The sequence below is a fragment of the Rousettus aegyptiacus genome, unplaced genomic scaffold (assembly GCF_014176215.1).
Source record: "Rousettus aegyptiacus isolate mRouAeg1 unplaced genomic scaffold, mRouAeg1.p scaffold_m13_p_13, whole genome shotgun sequence".
Taxonomy (NCBI): Eukaryota; Metazoa; Chordata; class Mammalia; order Chiroptera; family Pteropodidae; genus Rousettus; species Rousettus aegyptiacus.
The window spans coordinates 35,111,181-35,130,177 of NW_023416288.1; the positions used below are offsets into that span (position 1 = coordinate 35,111,181).

Sequence of the window (18,997 nt, forward strand, 5' to 3'; positions counted from 1 at the left end):
AAAACCCTCCACAAGATAGGGAGAATTGTGGTGTGCTTGTCGTGCGTTACCAGTGGTAACAATTATTTAATGACAACAAATCCACTAAATCTGCAGGTATAAATAAAACTACATTAGATTATTTATCTACAGCCAGAGGATATGGAAATTCAGAGGTAAGGGAAATAATTTAGTCCTGCAGTGCAAGACCTTACACAATCTGGAAGAGAAGTTTCCTTGTCCTGGTCTTTTTTTTCTTTTCTTTTCTTTTATAGCTGGGATATCTTACAGAGGAAGGAAAAATTCATCTTTCTAACTCTCGATTTTCCAATCAGCCAAAGTCAAGCCCTTTTGCCAACCTGTACGTCCATGCCCATAAGCCCTTCTCTTTGCCAAGGAAGAAAGAAAAAAGAAACCCTGGGGCCTATATCCCCTGATTAAACACAGCCCAACACTCCAGGCCGGGCAGCCCGGTGGCAGCTCCTTGCACCACTGACCTCAGGCCAGACACCTCAGCGCCTACAATGGGACCTCAGCCTTCCGGGCTAGATTTGCCCAGGGGCCCCCACAGGAAACCAGCTCCACCGGGACGACAGGGGCCATCTTGAGCAGTGGAATCCTGAGACAGCAAACTATCCCAGTCACCACTTGACACTTAAGGATAATATTTATCTATATAGAATTTTAGAGCGATATGGCTTTTTCCCCCAGAAAACAACACATAAACCAGCACCTAGCAAACAGACAAACAAAACGTCAGAACAAACCAGCCCTGCACAGATGTAATGGCCAGGGAGATGGGGAGTGTGGGAGGGAGGAATGGGGCTCCCGCACAGGTGCGAGTTCCTGGGCAAAGGCTGAAGACAGAGGGAGGAGAACGGCTCTCTGGAAGCGCAACAAAAACAAAAACAAAAACAAACCCAAAAAAAAACGGCATTGCCTGGAGTTTCATCAGGAAAAATTAAAGTTGGCTGTGAGCTCCCGGATCCGGTTCTCTCGGTTCATTTTCTTCAGTTTCATCCTGCGGTTCTGAAACCAGATTTTCACTTGTCTGTCCGTGAGGTGGACACTGCGGCTGATCTCTAGGCGCCGCTCTCGAGTAAGGTACATGTTGAACAGAAACTCCTTCTCCAGCTCCAGCGTCTGGTGCTTCGTGTAGGGGCAACGCTTCTTCCGGCCACTCTTTGCAGTGAGCCAGTTGGCTGCATTTTCGCCTTTGGAATTGCCTGGCATTTAAGAGGATAAAGAGAGGAAGGTTAAATCTAGGCTTTGTGGACTTCCTGTCGGGGTGAATTTGGGCGGCCTCTGTCACGAGAGAGGTGCCCTAAGTCACATAAAGAGAATTGTGCCCCCTTTCGCTTGCCCAGGAAAAAAATGGCATGTGCCTTAAAAAGGCATGTGCAAAATCCAGTGGGCCTCCAATCTACACCTACCCTCCCAATTTAAATTTCCCTTCACCTTTTCCTAAACACCTGTTTTAACACAAAGCTGCCAGGTGCTCTCAGAATGAACGGCCTGGGAGGCTGTATATCTTGAACTTAACGCCTTATTTTTTCTTTGCTTCTGGCCCCAAGCAGACAAGCATTTCCTGCAGCCCCCCAGGCTGGAAGCTGGGGTGCTTACTTGGAAGGGGGGGCGGACAGCATGGCCATGTCTCACTCCAGACCCCTCTTTGCCTAAGGCCATTTGAGGAGAGAGAGAAGGACACAGTTGGGACATGGGGAAGGCCCGAAAAATTTATTCGGGGTCAAGGGCCCGCCCTGACTCCGGGAGCCAGGGACATGCAGTCTGGGCGATTCTGAGTTCCAGGGGAAGCGAAACGGCCCGTGTTTGAGGATCAGTTCAGAGCCCCGGCGTCCGGGCGGGATCTGCTTTTTCTTCTACCCGCAAGGAGGATTCCCGCCCCTCTAGCAACTTTGAAAAAAGCTTGGGGGATCGTAAACTCGAACTTCGCCGGTTAATGGGCTTATTTATTGGTGCTGGCGGCTGCTTATTTTGGATGCCTTACAAACATCCGTGCTATCTGCGGGCGAGCTACTTTCCCTCCCTCCCCTCCCCCAGCGTGGGCCGAGCCTCGCAGGCTGGGCCCAGACCACGGCTGAGGGTGCTCTGGCCCACGGAGAAGGGCATGCATTAGAGGCGGGCTGCTCGCCGGTGTCCTCGCCCCCAGTCGGGGTGAGCTAAGGCCAGCGCGGAGGACGTCTTGGTGTGGGGCTCTAAGCTGGACATGAATTTTTACTGCATCCCCACGCCCAAATATTAAAAAGCAAGTTCACAAGGTCAGCCTGCCTGCAGCTCCGGCCAAGGCCAGCCGGCTGCCGCGCGGACTCCTGGCTCCCTGCTCCTTCCCCTCTCTGGGCCGGCCTGCCTGCCTGCCCGCCTGAGGCCCTTCAGCGCGCCTTGCTTACCCAGGGAGTCCTTCTCCGGCGAGGCTTTGCTGCTCTCGGAAGGGGCCGGGGAGAGCTCCTCGGCGGCCGAGGACGACGCGTGCGCCTCCTCATCGCCCTGCGAGCCCCCGCCGCCGCCACCGCAAGCCAGAGTCGGCGGCGGCGGCGAATCGAGGGCTCGCTCCTTCCGGGCTGCATCCGCCGAGCCGGAGGCGAGCACGGGTGGCGGGTCGAAGCCTCGCCCGGGGGGCTGGGCGGGGAACGGGCCGGCGCCGAGCTGCTGCGCGCCGCCGCCGCCGCCGTAGCCCTTGGCCGTGCCATAGGCCTGGGAGAGGCGAAAGTAGCCAGGCACTGGCACTCCGCTGGAGGAGCCCAGGGAGCAGCCATCGGGTGGCGGGCCCCTGGAGAAGGGGGCCAGCTCGGCAGCGGCTGCCGAGCCTTTGGGGCATTTGTCCGCGGAGTCGTAGAGGCAGTAGGAGCTCTCCTCTTTGATGTTCTGCGCGAAAGAGCACGCAGTGGCCTGCGGCTGGGGCTGGGCTGGTTGCGGAGGGGGCGGCTGCTGCTGCGGCTGCGGCGGTGGCGGCGGCGGCGGCCCCTCGGGCGGCTCCATGCGGCACGACCTGGGCGCGTCCAGCCACAGGTCTATGGGCGCGGGCGCGTAGCCGTGCGCCCCGGGACCCAGGCCCCCGTTGCCGCCGCCGCCGCCTGGCGATGCCGCCTCATTGCGCTTGCCTCCCAGAGCCGGGAAAAGCCCGCAGCTCTGCAGCCCGTAGGACAGGTCGGCGGCCGGCGGCAGGTAGACCCCGCCGTGGGCGTAGTAGCCGCCGCCGCCCCCCGAGCCGCCGCCGCCCCCGCCGGCCTCTCCTCTGCCGGAGCTGATGAGCGAGTCCACCAAAAAAGAGTTCGCGGCGGGGCTCTCCGAGCATGACATTGTTGTGGGATAATTTGGCGAAGGGAGCAGATAGCCCTTTCTGGCTGACATTTCTTGTGCAAAACATGCTGAATACGATTAGCAATCCCCCCGCACCACGGCGGGCGCCCGCAGCCAATCCTGAGCTAGAGTTTCCGCGCGACCACTCCCAGTTTGATTTCGTAGGCGCGGGGCGCTCTCGGAGGGCGACCTCCGAGCCCGCGATTGATATAAATATGTAATCTGTATTGATGGGCCGCGAGACGCACGCCCGATACCTCAGCCCAAAGGCCAGGAGCTGCGGGGGGCTGCTCCAACGTGGCCGATGGGCCACCTGGCCCTGGAGCTCGCCCAGCCGATGCCCGGACGTGAGCCCTCTTTTGGGGTCTGTTTGAAAGGCCCTGGGGCCCTGCGTAGTTAATAAGTGGGATGTTTATAGCGCGCACCCCGGTCTGCCTTGGGTGCTCCCCATCCTTATTTCAGAATCAGCTACTAGCCCTCGGTGCACTAAGGGGTCCTGTCGGGGCCTCAAGCTCTTCCCATGTAACTCTGTACCTGGAGCTGTCTCCCAAAAGTGACAGACCTGGTCCCAAGGCCACCAGGTCCCTTAGAGTGTCCGAAATCCAGAGGGGACGGGAAGCTGACCATTTTCCTTCTGTCTTGTATCCCACAGGGAATTTCCCCCAAACCGTAATGCTCGGGTCTCTCAGCCCCACTCTCCTCTCCTCTGCCAGTCAGTTGACCCAGTTAGGGTCTTCGCCTCTGGCTGCCTCGGTGGGCTGGCATAAGCGGTGGTGCTGGAAGCCACTGGCAACCTTGGCTGAAAAATCACCCCACCCCTGCTCTGAGGTGAGGAGGGCCAGGTCCAGGCACCCCACAACCCCAACACCCTAGCAGGCTCCAAGCTTCAAGCCTCTTCAGGGAAGAGAAAGAAGCGTTGGTCTTCTGGGGCTATGGCTTGCTCTAGGCGAAGACCCGGCCGGGGAGGCTGAGCGGGGTAGGCGGCCAGCGGACACCTCTGCCACACATTCTCCAGTTCTCCCTTTAGCCTTGGCATTCGCATGCTCCCGCAGGCTATGACAAGAACCAGTGTCACCGCACTCCTGCCTCTCCGTTGTCCCCACCCCTCTCTCTCCCTCCCCTCCAAACCCGCCGGCTAGAGCAGCCCTCACTCCCCTGGTGTGCACATTTTAACGAGGCCCGCGGTGAGGAAATGCGTCCCCCGCGAGGCCCGGCTGGGCTCTTGGCCCAGTTATAGGAACTTTGGAGGCCAGGCTCTTTGCTCAGCAGACCCTTTCTCCCCTGGCCATAAGGACACACTCTTAGTCTTTAGTCAACTGGAAATGGCCGGCACAGGGCACTAGCCCCAAGTGTGGGCCTCATACATGTTTCAGGAAATGTGACCTTTTCTGCCCGGCCGGATCTAGTGGAGCCCAGGAGGTCGCGGCCTTGCCCCTGATCTGGGGGCTACAGCTCTCCAGGATGCCCTAGGCCTGCCCGCCCCACCAGCACCAGCTCCTGCAGAGGCTTTGACTGGAGCTACTGCACACCGGGATCCCAGGAAGCAGACCGCTCGGGCCTCTGCACGCAACGAGGAAGGACCCTGGCATCTTGGGTGATTTGCCAGGCACTTGGCCTTGTTCCTCCCAGTACGAACCCAGTGAGAGGAGGAAGCAAAGCCTGAGAGGCCCCAGAGAGAGCGCACGGGAGAGCTGCGACAGAGCCTCAGGGCTGGCTTCTGAGATGCAAGCTGTTGCGGTCTCTGCCAGCCGAAGCTGCCCTGAGCGGAGCCCGGGAGGCTGCGCCATTGCTTGCGCTGTGCTCCAGCCACTTCCACCACTGTGCCTGGAGATTACTGACTCTGTGAACTGAGCATCTGGGGTGGAAGAAGGGAGAGAGAAAGAGAGAGGAGAGAGAGAGAGAGAACAGAGGGAAAGAGAGTAGGGGAGAGGAGAGAGCATGAGAAAGCCAGTGCTCTCCAGACGGGGTCTTGAGGCTGCAGCAGCGACGCAGCCAAACTGAGTCAGGTCTGTGCACAGGATTAGGAGCTGCCCTTTGCTGTCCTCATTGCTCTTATGCGCAAGGCCAAGGCAAATTCTAACCTGGCTAGGCCCCTGAAGCCAACAAACTTGAGTACAAAAAAATTTCAGAGCACCGAAGCCTAGGACCCTTCCCTGGATGGGACCTGTCCTTACCCAGCTCGCCGTGCCAGGAGGGTGGAACTGACCAGGACTGTTGTGCTCAGCAGTGCTATTGGGAAGGCCAGGAAGCTGAGGACTGCTAAGAAGGGGGCTTTGCCCCTCCGCACCGCCCATACCTCTCAGGAAAGCTCTGCCAAGTGGAAGGTAGGTCCCAAGAACAGGAGAGAGAGTTCCTTAAGATCATGAGCCTCAGCAGGCCAGTGGATGGGGACTTGATGCTTCTTTAGACTAAATGCAGAAACCAACTTCCCAGGCCACAGGCTGGGAAGGGCCTGTGGCCATAAGACAGAATGTTCGAGGTCGTGGAGGCTAAGAAAATGAAGTGAAAGACAATGATCTAAACCTGTCTTTCTTAACCTTTTTGAACGTTAAGGCCCCTTTGGAAAATCTAAAGCCAAGTTCTGCATCTTAACCTATGAAAAATGCACATCTGTGCATTCCCACAATTCGATCCATCATTTTAAAGGCGTTCGCAGATGCCTCAAAGCCGAGAAGGCCCTCCAGAATGTTCCAGGGCTCTTGGGGAATTCAGCTGCCCTGTCAATTTTATTGGAAGACAAGCCCAGTGCCTTGTACATGCAGCTCAGGCCCTGTCTGGTCAGGACCCTGTAGGGTGGCCAAATGGGCTTCTAGGCTGGATGGAATCCAAGATTGTGCACGTGCCAGCCCAAGATATAGAAGTCAGCTTGGTACTGCATCTGCTACAAGAAGACCCCTTGGCTGCGGAGTAGAGAAGGTGGATGGTCCGCGGCCGGCTCCCGGACCATGGCATTGGCACTTGGGTCTTCGCCGACCTTTGGGGAGAGCCAGATGTTTTCTCCATCATCTACCTCCATCCGCCCCCCTCAATAAACCAAATGGGATGTTGAGTCCGTGCTGTTTCTTGCTTTAAAACAAGAAAAAGAGTGTGTGAACCCGTGTGGGAGCCCCTCTCTGGGCCAGGAACGCTGCCCCGCTCCCATCCGGGCTTGCTGCACAGAGGAAAGCATGCGAGGATGCTAGGGACACAGACTGGTCTCCTGCCGCTGGTTCGGATGGGGCAGTATCCACGCAGCAGAAGCTCCAGTTAAATCCTCTCAGTCTGCCTCCAAGCTCTCAGCATCCCCAACCGCCCCCAAGGCCCCACATTCCCCAGACTATAACACCGAGGTGTTAGCTTCCTTTATGGAATATTCCATTTATTGATCGCCTAGGTTTTCCCCAGATTTCCCACTCCAAGAGATTAAGAAAAGCGATTCAACTGCAGGAAGGGTCGGCTTCCAGACACATCTCCCTCTCACCCATTTGCCTTTTTGCCTTCTCTGCCTTTTCCCCTCCCTCCCAGTTGCTGAATTTCTCTCTCGCCCTCGGGATGCCTTTGACCTAAAACTCTCGGTGCCTGCTTGCTTCAACCAGGCCTGTGCAGAGTTATGTGAAAGCCACCAAGGCCCACGTTTACATCTAGGAGTAAATATTAGCTATTTCTACTTGGGTAATAACAGACCCTTCCCCATGACTTTGAAGCCGGAGTAAACCCAGGCGGGTGGAATAAGCCGTTTGGCAAGGGTTACGATGCAGTTCACTGGACAGTGGATTCCTCCTCCCAAGAAGGCCCTTACGAACGAGGAGAAATAATAAACTGTTACTACCCCCCAAAATTCTGTTTTAAAATACTAGGTACTGAGACTGAGATCGCTAGTGAATGATTTGTATGTGGAGGTCGATATCAGTGCTTTTTGGGCTCAAAATTATCTGACTGGAGGTGGCGTTAGGCTTCAACCCCATAGAAGAAAAACACTACTTCCACATATCGGGCTTTAACAAAAATTCTGGACTTCTCCGATTCACGCATTTACTGCAGAGTTAGGAATTTTTTTTTGTAAGCAATGATGTTCTTTTCCTAATCGTCTTTGAGAATATCAACATTTCCAGGGAAAGCTGATGTGTTTGCTTTGAATCAATCAGGTGCAATCCATCCTTAAACGACCCGCTTTAAAATTTTTTTTTCTAAACTCAACTACTGATCCGGCCCTTCTCTCTTGATGAGGGAAGTGTTGGAGCCTTTTCACACACCCCCTAAATTGCAATATCCTTAGTTTTGTCCATAATAAACTACCTCTGGCTTTGAAACTCGAGGCGGCTCTGGGATTTTAGCGAAGGCGAAGGCTGCAGAGAGGACTATGTGGGCACCCACTCCTTGGTTGCTCTATTCTAGCAGAGTTTGGGAACTAGTGCTCAACAAAGACTAGTGGCTTTAATAGGGAAAATTTACACACACATGCACGCAAGCACGGGCAGCACCTACTTTCTCTGACATTCCCTTAGGGCCTGAGTAAATGCCAGGCTGGTGGCATAAGCCGTTTGGTAGCTTATACACACATGCACTGTATATTTGGGGGGGGGGGGAATGACCATTTCAATAAACCAATGAAAACATATTGGAGTAAAGATTTAAATATAAGAAAAGAGCATTTGAATCTAGCCTCCAACATGTAAGTGAAATGATTATTTAAAACTTGTTTTATGACAACCCTGATGGAGGGATAAGTTGATCAGAGATTATTCTCAGTGCCTGCTTTTGAAAATATATAGGTATTTACTAGTACAATTTTTGCACATTTGCAAAATAAGCAAAAGGTCTCATTTTTACATCTATGCGATTGCTGCAAAACGCCAGCCAGGTTTATAGCGGTACATTCAAAAAAAAAAAAAAAGGCAATACAGACTTCTCTGGAAGCCTCGAAAATCAAATGCGACTTTTCTGAATCCGCCTTTTTCAGAACAAAGGTTTACCCCAGGCTGCTGGACAGACTAGAGGCCGCACCTAGTTAGAAACTAGCGACCACCCCGACATCTGCCCCAGGGAATAAGCAGCCGCCACGATTACTGATCGCCTCATTGTTTGCAGTAGAAACTTTGTTTTCCCCAGCACCGCCAACTCCTGTTCGTCGCCAACACAACCTCCTATCCCGGTACAGGCGCGACCCTTTGCTCCGATGCCCCCCTCTCCATCCCTGGTTCATCCCGTGATGAACATTTTTACAAAATCGAAAGATCGCCTTGGATTTTTAGCTGGCGCAGGGAGCTTAAATCGTCAACTTTTCCACTTAGGCCTTCCCTTGCTTTTCCATCCTTAGGGAGCGATGGGAGAGGTTGGGGGTGGGGTGGGCTGAGCACCTATACGGTCAACCAGGAGCTCACAAACTCAGCCACTTCCCTCAGCCTTGCTCAGACATCAGCCACCTTCCCACTCCCTCCCCAGCCAGTCTGAAATTGCTAAACCTATGGCCTCTTACCTTGACACATTTCCGAAATCACTGCTGAGGGACAACGGGCTTCTCCGCGCGGCGACGCCTGCGAAGTCTAGAGAAGGCGCGTTGCTTTAAATTACAACACCAACCACTTCTTGAAGGTGAGCCCCCCCCCCTTTTATATACGAAGGGGAGCGGGACAGTGAAATAATGTAACGTGCTGCTCTTAGTATCAGAAGCAAACAAAGGCCAAGAATCGCGCTGGGGTTCCCGGCTCCCTGGCGGCTTTGACATTGATCGGAAGTGCGCCATCTCGCGGTGGATGAACGCCTAGGCCGTGCCCGAACTCGAGCCCGAGCCGGGAGAGGGAAGCAAGCTCCAGGAAGAGACACAGGGAGAAAATGTGCCCAGACCGCTGCTAAAGAGATCTCACTTTTACATCTAAGAAATTGCTGCAAAACCCCAGCCGGGTTTATAGTGGCGCATTCCAAATATGCAAATTGGCCGGCTCGGGAAGGGTTTACGACCACATTGTCACAGCCATCGGAGGATGGGCTTTTATAGGGCTCAGAAATCAAACCCGCGCCCGCTTGCCGCCCGCCCGAGAGCAGTCCTCCTGTCTAGACGCTCTCTAGCAACCTGCGAGACTTTGGTTAATCTTTAACTGTCTCAAAGGAAGTCTTCCCTCAAACCCTGGGCTTCCCTGCCCCCACCCCCTTCCTGCCCCCCAACAGAGTCCTTGTTCACCTCTGTGTCTATCAACCTAGGCATTCATCTGGGGTGTCTGTCCCGCTCCCCTTTCAGCTGGGTTGCCCCAGTGGAGCCAGTTATCCAAACACACAAACAAATAAACAAAGCGGGGTCTGGGGCCCCTCTCCCAATTCGATCTCTGCTGCTCTGGCCCTGCCTGGGTGGCTAGGGAGAGGGTGGGGTAGAGGTGGGGTGGCAACAAAAGACTCTGGTCTTTCCGCCCTGCCCCTCAAGGTTATGGGCGATGTCCAAATTTAAGGCAGAAGTTCAAAGGCAGGAAACAAAGAGGAAACCGGCATCTTTCTTTCCCCAAAGGGAAAAGGCAGCCTCAGCTGGGAGCTGGGGAGAAAGTGCCCTTAGAGACTCCCGAGAGTCTGCTCTTTGTACCCAGATGGGTCTCTTTCTTTCTGAAGGGTTCCCCAGGGCACCCTAGAGTGGTTCTACTTCAATCCTGCTAGTCCTGTAGTGAGGGAGTCCGGCCTGGGATGAGACCCATGGGCCACCTTAAGCCCTGAGGTTTCTTCCTGAGGTCAGTCAGAGGATGAATCCTCATATTCCTGGTCCTGAGACACCCTTTTCCTGGGACCCCACTTCCCCCAAAGAACCTGGCTAGTCACTTTGGCTTCCTAAGCCAGGCTTCCCTTGGATCAAAATCCTGACTAAGTCACCTCCCCAGTCTCTCAGGGGCTTGATGACCTGCCCCTTTCCTGGTGGGGATGGTGTTGGATGGTAGACATTTGGCAGCAAAAGGTGAGCAAGGAGAGGAATGTCACACCAGGACCCAATACTCAAGTTTCCACAGTCTTTATTTTCCTTGTGCCTTGTCGCCTGTATACATGCTGTGACATACGCAGTTGGTGAGAATGGAGGACAGACAGGCCAACACTCTTGTTACAAACAGAGTGACCAGAAACTTCTTAGCACAGGGAGGCAGAAAAGATTCAATGGGAGGGGTCCTGGCTTTCTCAGCTGAGGTCCCCAGACACTGTTGGGCTAAACTACCTCAGAGCAAACCCAACACTTTCCAAATATTGCAAGAAATTAAAAAGACCATTCCCAATACCCTTCCCGCCCACTCCAACAGTCCAAAGGAAATCAACTAATGGCAAACAAACAAACAAAAAAGTATTCAAACAAAATAGGTTATGGTTCCTTTATTTACAAGTCTTTTGAACACCATCCCTGTATGAAGCGTACATTCAAATATTCTTAGCAGTGAGTGAGTTTAACCGTGGAACATTGTAAACAGATAGAGCCTTTAAATATTTTCTTCATCTTTCCCCCCTCTACATTGCATCTTTTAAAATTTGCTTTGGTTCCTGCAGGGAAATATATATATATAATATAATATTTATCTTTTAAAATAATTCCAAATCACTCTTGAGCTCTTGGAAGGTCATAGGAAGCTTCCAGGCTCAGTTCTGGGGCATTGAAGGGCAGAGTGCGGCTCCGGAAGCGGGTGCTTTGGTGGTCTTGAGTCCCTCATAGCTGGTGATCACTGTCCCGCCTGCTCCTTCACTGAGCACATCCAAGCTTCGATTAACCGTGGCAGAGACTTTGCCAAGCTACCGCAGTCCACAAGCGTTTCCTGCACAGATCCCGGGGCCAGCGGCCTGGGTGCAGCCTCTTAGTTTTTTGATGTCTTCTACCTCAGGGAATAGTCTGCTCCGCAACCAGACTTTAGGCTTGCATGGCGGACCACGATGAAGACCCCTTCTTGGTAAGAAAAGCTAGGTAGGCTGCAGAAGGCAACTGCTAGAAGCTGAGGCCTGAGACAGCGAGTTCAGTGAGTGTCTAGGAGGGGTGGAGACCCACTAATGCCACCTGGAATGGTAGATTGTTTTTTGTTGTTGTCGTTGTTGTTTTCCCTCAAGGATCAGCAGCAGTCTCCCGCCTCCTATCACCTTAGTCCAGTCGTCTTTCACATTGGCTTTGGAAAGCAGCCCCATTACGGACATCTAGGAATCCTCCCATTTCTTCCTGCTCCTGTCCCCAAGCTGAACTGTGTTTGGAGATTGAATAGCTAGTTGATGCAGGGCTCCTGGGGGGTGGGCAGCCTCCATGTGGAGGGTCCTGGGCGGGGGTCGATCTCCAGAGGGCCTGGCAGGGAGCCCAGTCCCTGATGGAGACCACACCCAGCCCGAAGCTCCAGCAGTCTCCAAGAGCGAACCGCCAGGGGTCCCAAACCATTCATTCTTGTTGATGCACGACTCTTCGAATCCAATTATTATTAGGAATCTTAACCACAGATGCCCGAGAGTCTCAGGCTGCCTCCTTGGGGGGCTCTATCTCTGTAACGGCCCCTCTCTTGCACAACATCCTTTCTTCAAAAGTCACCGTGTGCCTTGACCTTGTCAAGGGCAAAATCTGCATATAATCTCATGAAGCCCCCCACCCAATTCCAGCTGGCTGGAGCCTTAGAGGAGCGGGTTGGCCGAGTAATACTGTAAACGGTCTCTGTTAATTTTTTTTTCCTTCATTCTCCTGTTCTGGAACCAGATTTTGACCTGACGGTCGGTGAGGTTGAGCATGCGAGACAGCTGCAGGCGCTTCTCTTTGTTGATGTACACACTGAAGAAGAACTCACGCTCCAGCTCCCGGATCTGGTACTTGGTATAGGGGCAGCGCTTCTTTCGGGTGCGTTGGCCACCTGTGGAGGGAGAAAGAGGCAGGGAGTGAGCCAGGTGTGGGGTCTGAAAACCATCCCAGAGCCCCAAGTGGAGGGAAAGGGCTGGCCCCAGGGACTGCAGGCCCTGCGGGAGCCCCGTCAAGGTCTCCCCAGGCCCCTACTACCTTCGGGTTCCTAATGCGGGCTGGGGACAGACTGCAGGCGGAGTCTCAGCCCCAGATAAAAGCCAGCTCCCTAGATAGGCCCCCAGGGAGGCTGCTTACAGTGCCTCCAGAGCAGAAAGGAGGGATCCTCACAGCAACAGGAGAGTTTGTGCTGCGGAGGCTGCTTTCAAAGCCACAGAGTGGGGGTTGCCGGCTGCCTCCAGCCGGGCCAGACTAAATAAACAGCTGCCGGGGGACATTTCACCTTCCAGCACCTGGGCGGCCGGTTCCGAGGCAGTAAAGGCGGCCCCAGCCCTAGTCTTTCCCCTCGTTAACGTCTGGGCCAGCTGCTGGTTCTTTGTCAGCCTGAGTCCTGGCCACCAGCTCCTGCCTCCCTGGCCAACCTCCTGGCTTCCGCGAGGTCAAGAGATGGCAGTGGAAGTCCCCTCTCCTGGGCCTTCTTTGAGCACCAAGACCACACAGCCTCCTGGGCCCGAGTCAGGGCAGGGCTGCTGTTTTAGATGGAGAGGAGGGTAGAAGGCTTTCCCACAGCTGTGCAGCCTCGCCTTGCTCCCCTTTTCGATAAAACTTCACCAGACGTAAAGAAAAAAAAACAAAAACCCGCTTTTGACAGATTGAATAACAATTGTGAATAACAGTTGGACAGAGGCGGCACCTAATTGCCACCGCGCCAGAGGAAAATGGCTTCCTTTGGACAAAAAGGCCAAGTTTGGGTTAATTTGTTTCATTTAATATATTGCTCGAGCTAAGCGGGCTATTTTATCTGTTAAACACGCTGCTAGCGCCGTCGTTAAACAGCGATGCCTTTGAATCCTGGCCGGGACTGGAGACCCGGCGAAACACATGGCTTTTATAAAAATCTCCGGATTACCTCGCTATCAAAGGCTCCTGGAGCCCTTGCAGGGGGAATTTACAGGCGCCCACCTCCGGCTCCCCAGCCCCAAGCTGGCCCCGAGCAGGGTCGAGCTGCCGGGCTTTGGGAGCTGAGAAGGGAAAACAGGGGGAAAGGGAGGCTTTCTTTCTTTCTTTTTTTTTTCTTCTTCTTTTTCTTTTTTTTTCTTTTTTCTTTCTTTCTTTTTTTTTTTTTTTTTGCAGGCATGGCTTGGCCGGTGGGTATTTCACGGCCAATTTCAGCACTCGCCACGTGATCCCGCCTTTTATAACAAAGTTTTGTTGGGGGAAACCTAAAGGCCCTTCATAAACCTTATATGCTTATAAAACAGCATATAAAAATTTAACAGCGGTGCTGCGCTAGATTTCCAACTCCCCTTTCATAAAGCGCAGGGCGCTGCCTTTATACGTACTGGAGCCGCCGGCCTTGTCCTCAGTGTGGCCGGAAGACGACTCGGGGCTGCTGCTGCTCTCGGGGCGCCGCCGCCGCTCCTTGTCCTCGGCCGCCGCCGTCGCCGCCGCCTCCCGGCAGCCGCCGGCGCCGCTGTCCGAACTTGAAGTTGCCGGGGTGCCCGTGGCCGCTGCCGCCGCCGCCGCCGAGGTCGCCGCGGCCGCCGGGGGCCCCTTCTCGGCGCTCTTGTCCCCGGGGTAGTCCGAGGAGGCGAGGTTTTCCGGGGTGCCGTAGGCCGTCTCGAAAAACTGGTCGAAAGCCTGTGGCAGGACGCCGTTCCTGCCCACGGTGCTATAGAAATTGGACGAGACGGCGGGGGTGGGGTGGTGGTAGACGGTGGCCGCGCTCTTGGCCAGCACGTCGCCAGGCACGCCGGCCGCGCTGGGCGCCTGCAGGCAGTCTCTGTGCGCGAGCTCCTCCGCGGAGTAGCAGTGGGCCAGATTGCCGCGGGGGTGCCATTTAGTGGCGGGCTCAATGGCGTACTCTCTGAAGGTCACTTCGCGCACGGGTTGGACCTGGGGCAGGTTGGAAGAGTAGGAGTATGTCATTGGGCGCGAAGACGGGGTCTGGGGCAGAAAAGAAGGGAGGCTGGAGAAATCTGGACCCGAGACGTAGTAAGTACAACTTGGCAAATACATGTTAGAGGAGCAGGGACCACGCTCATCAAAATCCATCATTGGGCTACCTTGGGCTCTCCGCAGTAGCCGAGCTTAACATGATTCTCCACTGCAGCTGCCTCTTTGAAGCGGATCCGTGAAGTAGAAATTTGGAGACGTAAGCTGACGTGGAAATCTATCCCCATCCTTAGCAGGGAGGTGCTGGTCATGTGACCCGATGTTGAAATTGACAAGCTGCGAGCTAGTCCGGGCCTCCCCCCCCCCTTTCCTTTTTTCTCCCCCCTCCCTCCCCGGCTTCCTTTCTTTGTAGCCACCTCAGGGGAAGCAACAGATCGTCACTCGGTGTTCTCACCGAAAGCACGTAATCGCCGGTGTAACTCATGTTGGCTGGGGGGCCTCCCCGGCGCGCGGCAAAGCTGGGCCGCGCCCCGCTGCACGGTCCTGGCCCTCAAGCGCGCCCAGGGCGGTGAGAGAACTCAACTTCTGCCACCCACCACTCCCCGGGTGAGGGGCGCCCCACGCTGGGGGTGGCCGGGTGGGAGCTCGTCGCTGCGTGTCCTGTGCGTGGTCTTGGAATCAATTTGCTTGGAGGATTGCGGTCGCGCCTCCTTCTTCGCTGTCCCCCTCCCACTGGCTTGCTCTGGGAGCCACCTCTGCCTCAGACTCTGGCCGGACCCCCTTCGGGGCCAGGGTTCGCAGCCGTGGATGTGCCGGCCTCATGGCTTGCCCGATTTGCACGGTGACTTGATTACACGCTCGCATTCATGGTCACTTCCGAAGCGCTTTAGTGCCTTCCGTCCCTAAACCGCCAACAACCAGGGCGGCTTCCCCCGCGGTTTGTCAGGGATCCGCAGGTCCCGGAGGGCCTTCGTCTTACCCGGGATCCACCTCCCTTTCATCCTCCTTGCCGGCCTCCTCACCCCATGCCCTGCCCTCGGAGAAACCCCCTCCTCCTCGCTGCCTGCCGGGGTTCGGAGTCGCTCCGCAGGGCCCGAGACGCGGGGGCGGCGCCGCTGCGCACTAGCCCTCCTGCCCGGTCTTCTGGAGCTGAGGACTCGGGGAACCAAGCAGTAGAGGCGAGACTTGGGCTGTTTTAGAGGCGCTGACATCCGAGGAGCCTTCTCCTGGGTATGCTACAACTTCCTGGGACCCACCAGCTGCTAGCGAACTCCAGAGCTGTAGGGAGAGTGGGGACAGCGAGAAGGGGCGAGGGCGAGAGATCGTGGCTGAGAAAGGGGAAACACGCCTTCTCTCCTTCCTTGAAAAGCCTGAGAGCCAAGGATGCACAGGGCAGAAACTCAAAAGTGCCTTTCCTACTACTCATCCCACAGAAGGAACACAATGCCAAAGAAAAGAGACAGGAGACGTGCTTCCCAAACTTCCAGCACCTTGGGTGGAAAGGACGCCTCAAAAAGTCTAGGTATGAACTAAAGATAGAGGCAGAGGCCATAGCGACTAGTGTGAGCTTTCTTGGGAAGAGGAAATTAAAAAATGGATGGTGAAAAATGCTCACTGTCCTGCAGGATTGAATGAACAATGTTTGGGAGAAGCAAAAGAAGAGGACACAGAGCAGCCAGGCAGGGCCAGGAGCTGGGAGGGGCCCAGCCTGGGGCCTCCTCACACCTATCTTCTTGGAAGGAGCTGGATGCCCCTGAAGAAAAGTCGAAAATGAACAAGAATAACCTTTTCCCTTTCCCTGTCCAGGAAATAGCCAAAGGTATTTATATATCTCGGGGAGATTTAGAGTATAAACTCTAAGATCTTTGGTATTTAAGTGTCAACATCGATTTATTTATTTATTGCTGAGTGGACTGTAACTGACTCAATAACAAATCTAATCATGTATTGCACTGGAAAAGAAATATTCTCATTATGTATTTTCTTCAAATGATGGCCCACTATTGCATTTGAATGCCCACTGTAAATATCAATAATATCGAGTAACTACTCTGTAGTGGAGTAAACTAATTTATTAGCATTAATGTTTATGTGGCTCCTACCTCCTCCTTTACAAGGGTGGCTTATCACAAATCATACTTCTCGGACACATTGGTTTAATGAACTCTTTATTTGGGGTTTGCTGCAAGAACTTTTATGTTCCTTGAATCACTGGGAGCTGAACTCGAAATTATTTGTGCATCTTCAGCTTGACATATTTGTCCACTGTGGCTTGTGCAGAGGACAGTAACGCTGTGAGGGAGGAGGTCTGGTGAGAAGGAAGGTTGTTGGGGAAGGGTAGCTTGAGACCTCCTAAAGCTGGGAATTACAGTTATAGGATTGCCCTGTAGCGAAAAAAACTTCGATTTCCAGCAGTGACCAACAAGGCAAAATATTTATTTCTCCACAGTATCTCTTTCCTGGAAACAGAGCATAAAAGGGAGAAGGAGATGTTTGTGAACAGCAGTATTTGAGTTATTCCCTGGCTTGATTTTGGCTCTCCCAAACTCTCTCCTAGTAGCCCACCCAGTCCCCACCACCCCTCACCCTCAAACAAAAGGAATGCATGAGGGGTTTCAGTGACTTTGCCATAACAAAGGCGCCACCATTGCGGGGCTTGCCCCGCCCCTGGGTGAAGGCAAACAAATTCTTGCACTTGTATTAGGGCTTTTAAGACTATAATTGAACCCGGGGGCGTCTAGGAGAACCGAAAACAGTTCTAGACAGACCTGGGGTTTTATAGCACTTTTGGCAGTCAACTTCAGGTTGTGCCTGAGCAGACCGGCTGCGGTGGCCGGCCAGCGGGGGGACACCAGCCGCCTCCCCCAGCTGCCCGCAGCCTCTCTCCTAATTATATCGGTTTTCCCCTTGGTGCCAGGAAGAAGGGGTTCCCATGGAAAGGTCGGTATGGGGATGTGCTCTGTTCCGCATAACCAACGCCTCCCGTGTCCTTGATAGCAAAGCCGAGAGGGTGCTGGCAGGTCCCATGGGTGTTTGCAGGAGACAAAGGCGAGTTCCAGAGGAAAGGCTGCAGGGGAGGAAGGCGCTCGGGGAGTGGCAGACAGGGCAATTCGGAAGGCTGTACTGAAGTGGGGTGCCGGGAGGGACTTGTAGTCTAGAAGGGGGTGTGTGGGGGCGCTGCCGTGAAGATAGATAAGGGGAGAGGCTTTAATGCCAGGAGAAGGGGAAATGCCTGGAGTGGCGAATGCTTCAGTTCCCCAGCAGGGACAGAAGGGGATGACCAGACCCCCAAGGCTGCCCACTGTTCCCCGCCCCTCTTATGCAGGTTACACTGGCAGAGTGAACGTTTGGTGGGGGCAGGAGTTCGAGGATGCGTGCAGCTCCGAGGATCTGACCAAATCTTGGGGAAACAAAAGAAGCAGAACTGCTGCGGGTCCTCGGTTTTGACTTTGCTCTGTGCCTAATTGACTCTTCCGCTTTGCAGGACCAACAGTGCAGCTGAGCCCACCCAGCTCAGGGGAAGACCCGATGGGGGCTTAGGCTGCCCTGGAAGGCCAAGTCTGAGCTGCATTTCTTGAAGAGGCCGAGGAGGGCAAGGCTATGACATTGGCCCTGGAGACTGGTTTCCCATGAGCTGCTCTTTCTCAGGAGCTCCACACCGCGGGGCCATCTCCAGAAAACAGTCTGCAGTGTGTATTTCCTTTTATCGTCAACCCGAAGCCCCACGGCAGCTAATGCAAGAGGCCAAAAATGTTTGAGAGGAAGAAAAACAAAGGCAGGAAGTGGCGGCAGCCTGATGGTGCGTGTGTCTGCGGAGAAGGGAGGGAGCCGTTTCAATCTCCTCTTGTTTTTCCAAACTTCAAGATTTAGGCAGCCCCAGCAGGGCCGGCCCTGTCGCTCCCCACGCAGCATTCGGAGATGGCCACCCGGAGAGGAGAAGGCTGGAGCCCGCGCCGGCCTCGTCAGGCGGAAACAGCTAACGAGGCGATTTGCTCAGCAAAGCAGACCAAGCCTTTCCAAGGCTTCCTTTGATTTGGCCCTTAAGGTGGGGGATCGGGGAGCTTCTTCAGCACCTCGGGACCCTCCTCAGGCGGGTCGAGTGTGCCCTGTGCTCCACGCGCCTTCCCAGGTGGGATATCGGAATAAAGTGTGTCCAGGTGCTTCTGCCCAGGACTGACGCCTCTGCTTCTTCTTGCAGCCGAGGGGTCTGGGCAGCAGCCGGAGGGCGGCTGTTGGAGGTGTCCAGGGTTGGGTAGCCTCGGGGCAGTCAGTGCACACCGGGGCAATGTGAGGCCTTTCCAGCGGGGTTGTTGTGTTGGCGGTGTTTCTAGCACAGTCGACCGAAGGACATGAGCCAGCCGAAAAGACTGTCACTTGATAGGCAGCTTAATATTTGCTCAGTCCAGTGGAGGATAGAGCTGGAGGCAGGGAGCACCTCCAGACTCCGAGGTTTCCCAGCCGCAACTGGCTGCCCTCTTCTTTCCCTGGGGCAGGCTTGGGTGCCGGCAGTGGCTCACAGTCCCCCAAATCTGAGAATCTGACGTCCCCAGTGCCTGCACTTTGACTGCTTGGTGGATGCTTCATAGTCTGAATGCCAACGCCAGGCTGTCTGTTCATCACAGTCCCTCCCTGGCCCGTCTTGTCTCCCTGTGGTTCCTACTCGTCACTCTCCTACCCGGCCTCGGCCTCTTTTCAGCCGAGGCCCCCCTTCTTCAGCCTCCTGCCTCTTCTTATGCTTCCGTAGGCTGTAAGCTGAGCAAGAACTGAGGTGCCACTGGAGGGCACCCAGTACTTAAGTACAGAGAAGGGGGGCTGTTAGGTTCCTGACTCTTCCTCAGTTCAGGCCTCCACCAGGGATCTGGACTGGATTTCTCACCTTCTTCTGCACTC

At 54.7% G+C, this 18,997-nt stretch overlaps 2 protein-coding genes and 1 long non-coding RNA gene across 3 annotated transcripts; 1 reads left to right on the forward strand and 2 right to left on the reverse strand.

Annotated features, from left to right (window-relative positions):
- Positions 1 to 227: 227 nt before the first annotated feature.
- Positions 228 to 3,348, reverse strand: HOXA10 (homeobox A10). The gene is made up of 2 exons (XM_016135947.2): positions 2,388 to 3,348; positions 228 to 1,205 (listed from the first exon to the last, which is right to left on the reverse strand). The coding sequence occupies exons 1-2, from the start codon at positions 3,346 to 3,348 to the stop codon at positions 931 to 933; spliced, it is 1,236 nt and encodes a 411-aa protein (XP_015991433.2). The 3' UTR covers positions 228 to 930.
- Positions 3,349 to 10,819: 7,471 nt separating this feature from the next.
- HOXA11 (homeobox A11) lies at positions 10,820 to 14,328 on the reverse strand. The gene is made up of 2 exons (XM_016135911.2): positions 13,555 to 14,328; positions 10,820 to 12,107 (listed from the first exon to the last, which is right to left on the reverse strand). Exons 1-2 carry the CDS (start codon positions 14,267 to 14,269, stop codon positions 11,875 to 11,877), a joined length of 948 nt encoding a protein of 315 aa, XP_015991397.2. The 5' UTR covers positions 14,270 to 14,328; the 3' UTR covers positions 10,820 to 11,874.
- Positions 13,764 to 18,264, forward strand: LOC107505655. The gene is made up of 4 exons (XR_004953942.1): positions 13,764 to 15,337; positions 15,541 to 15,629; positions 15,733 to 15,926; positions 17,592 to 18,264. It is a non-coding gene; the product is annotated as an uncharacterized LOC107505655 (long non-coding RNA).
- The last annotated feature ends 733 nt before the right edge of the window (positions 18,265 to 18,997 follow it).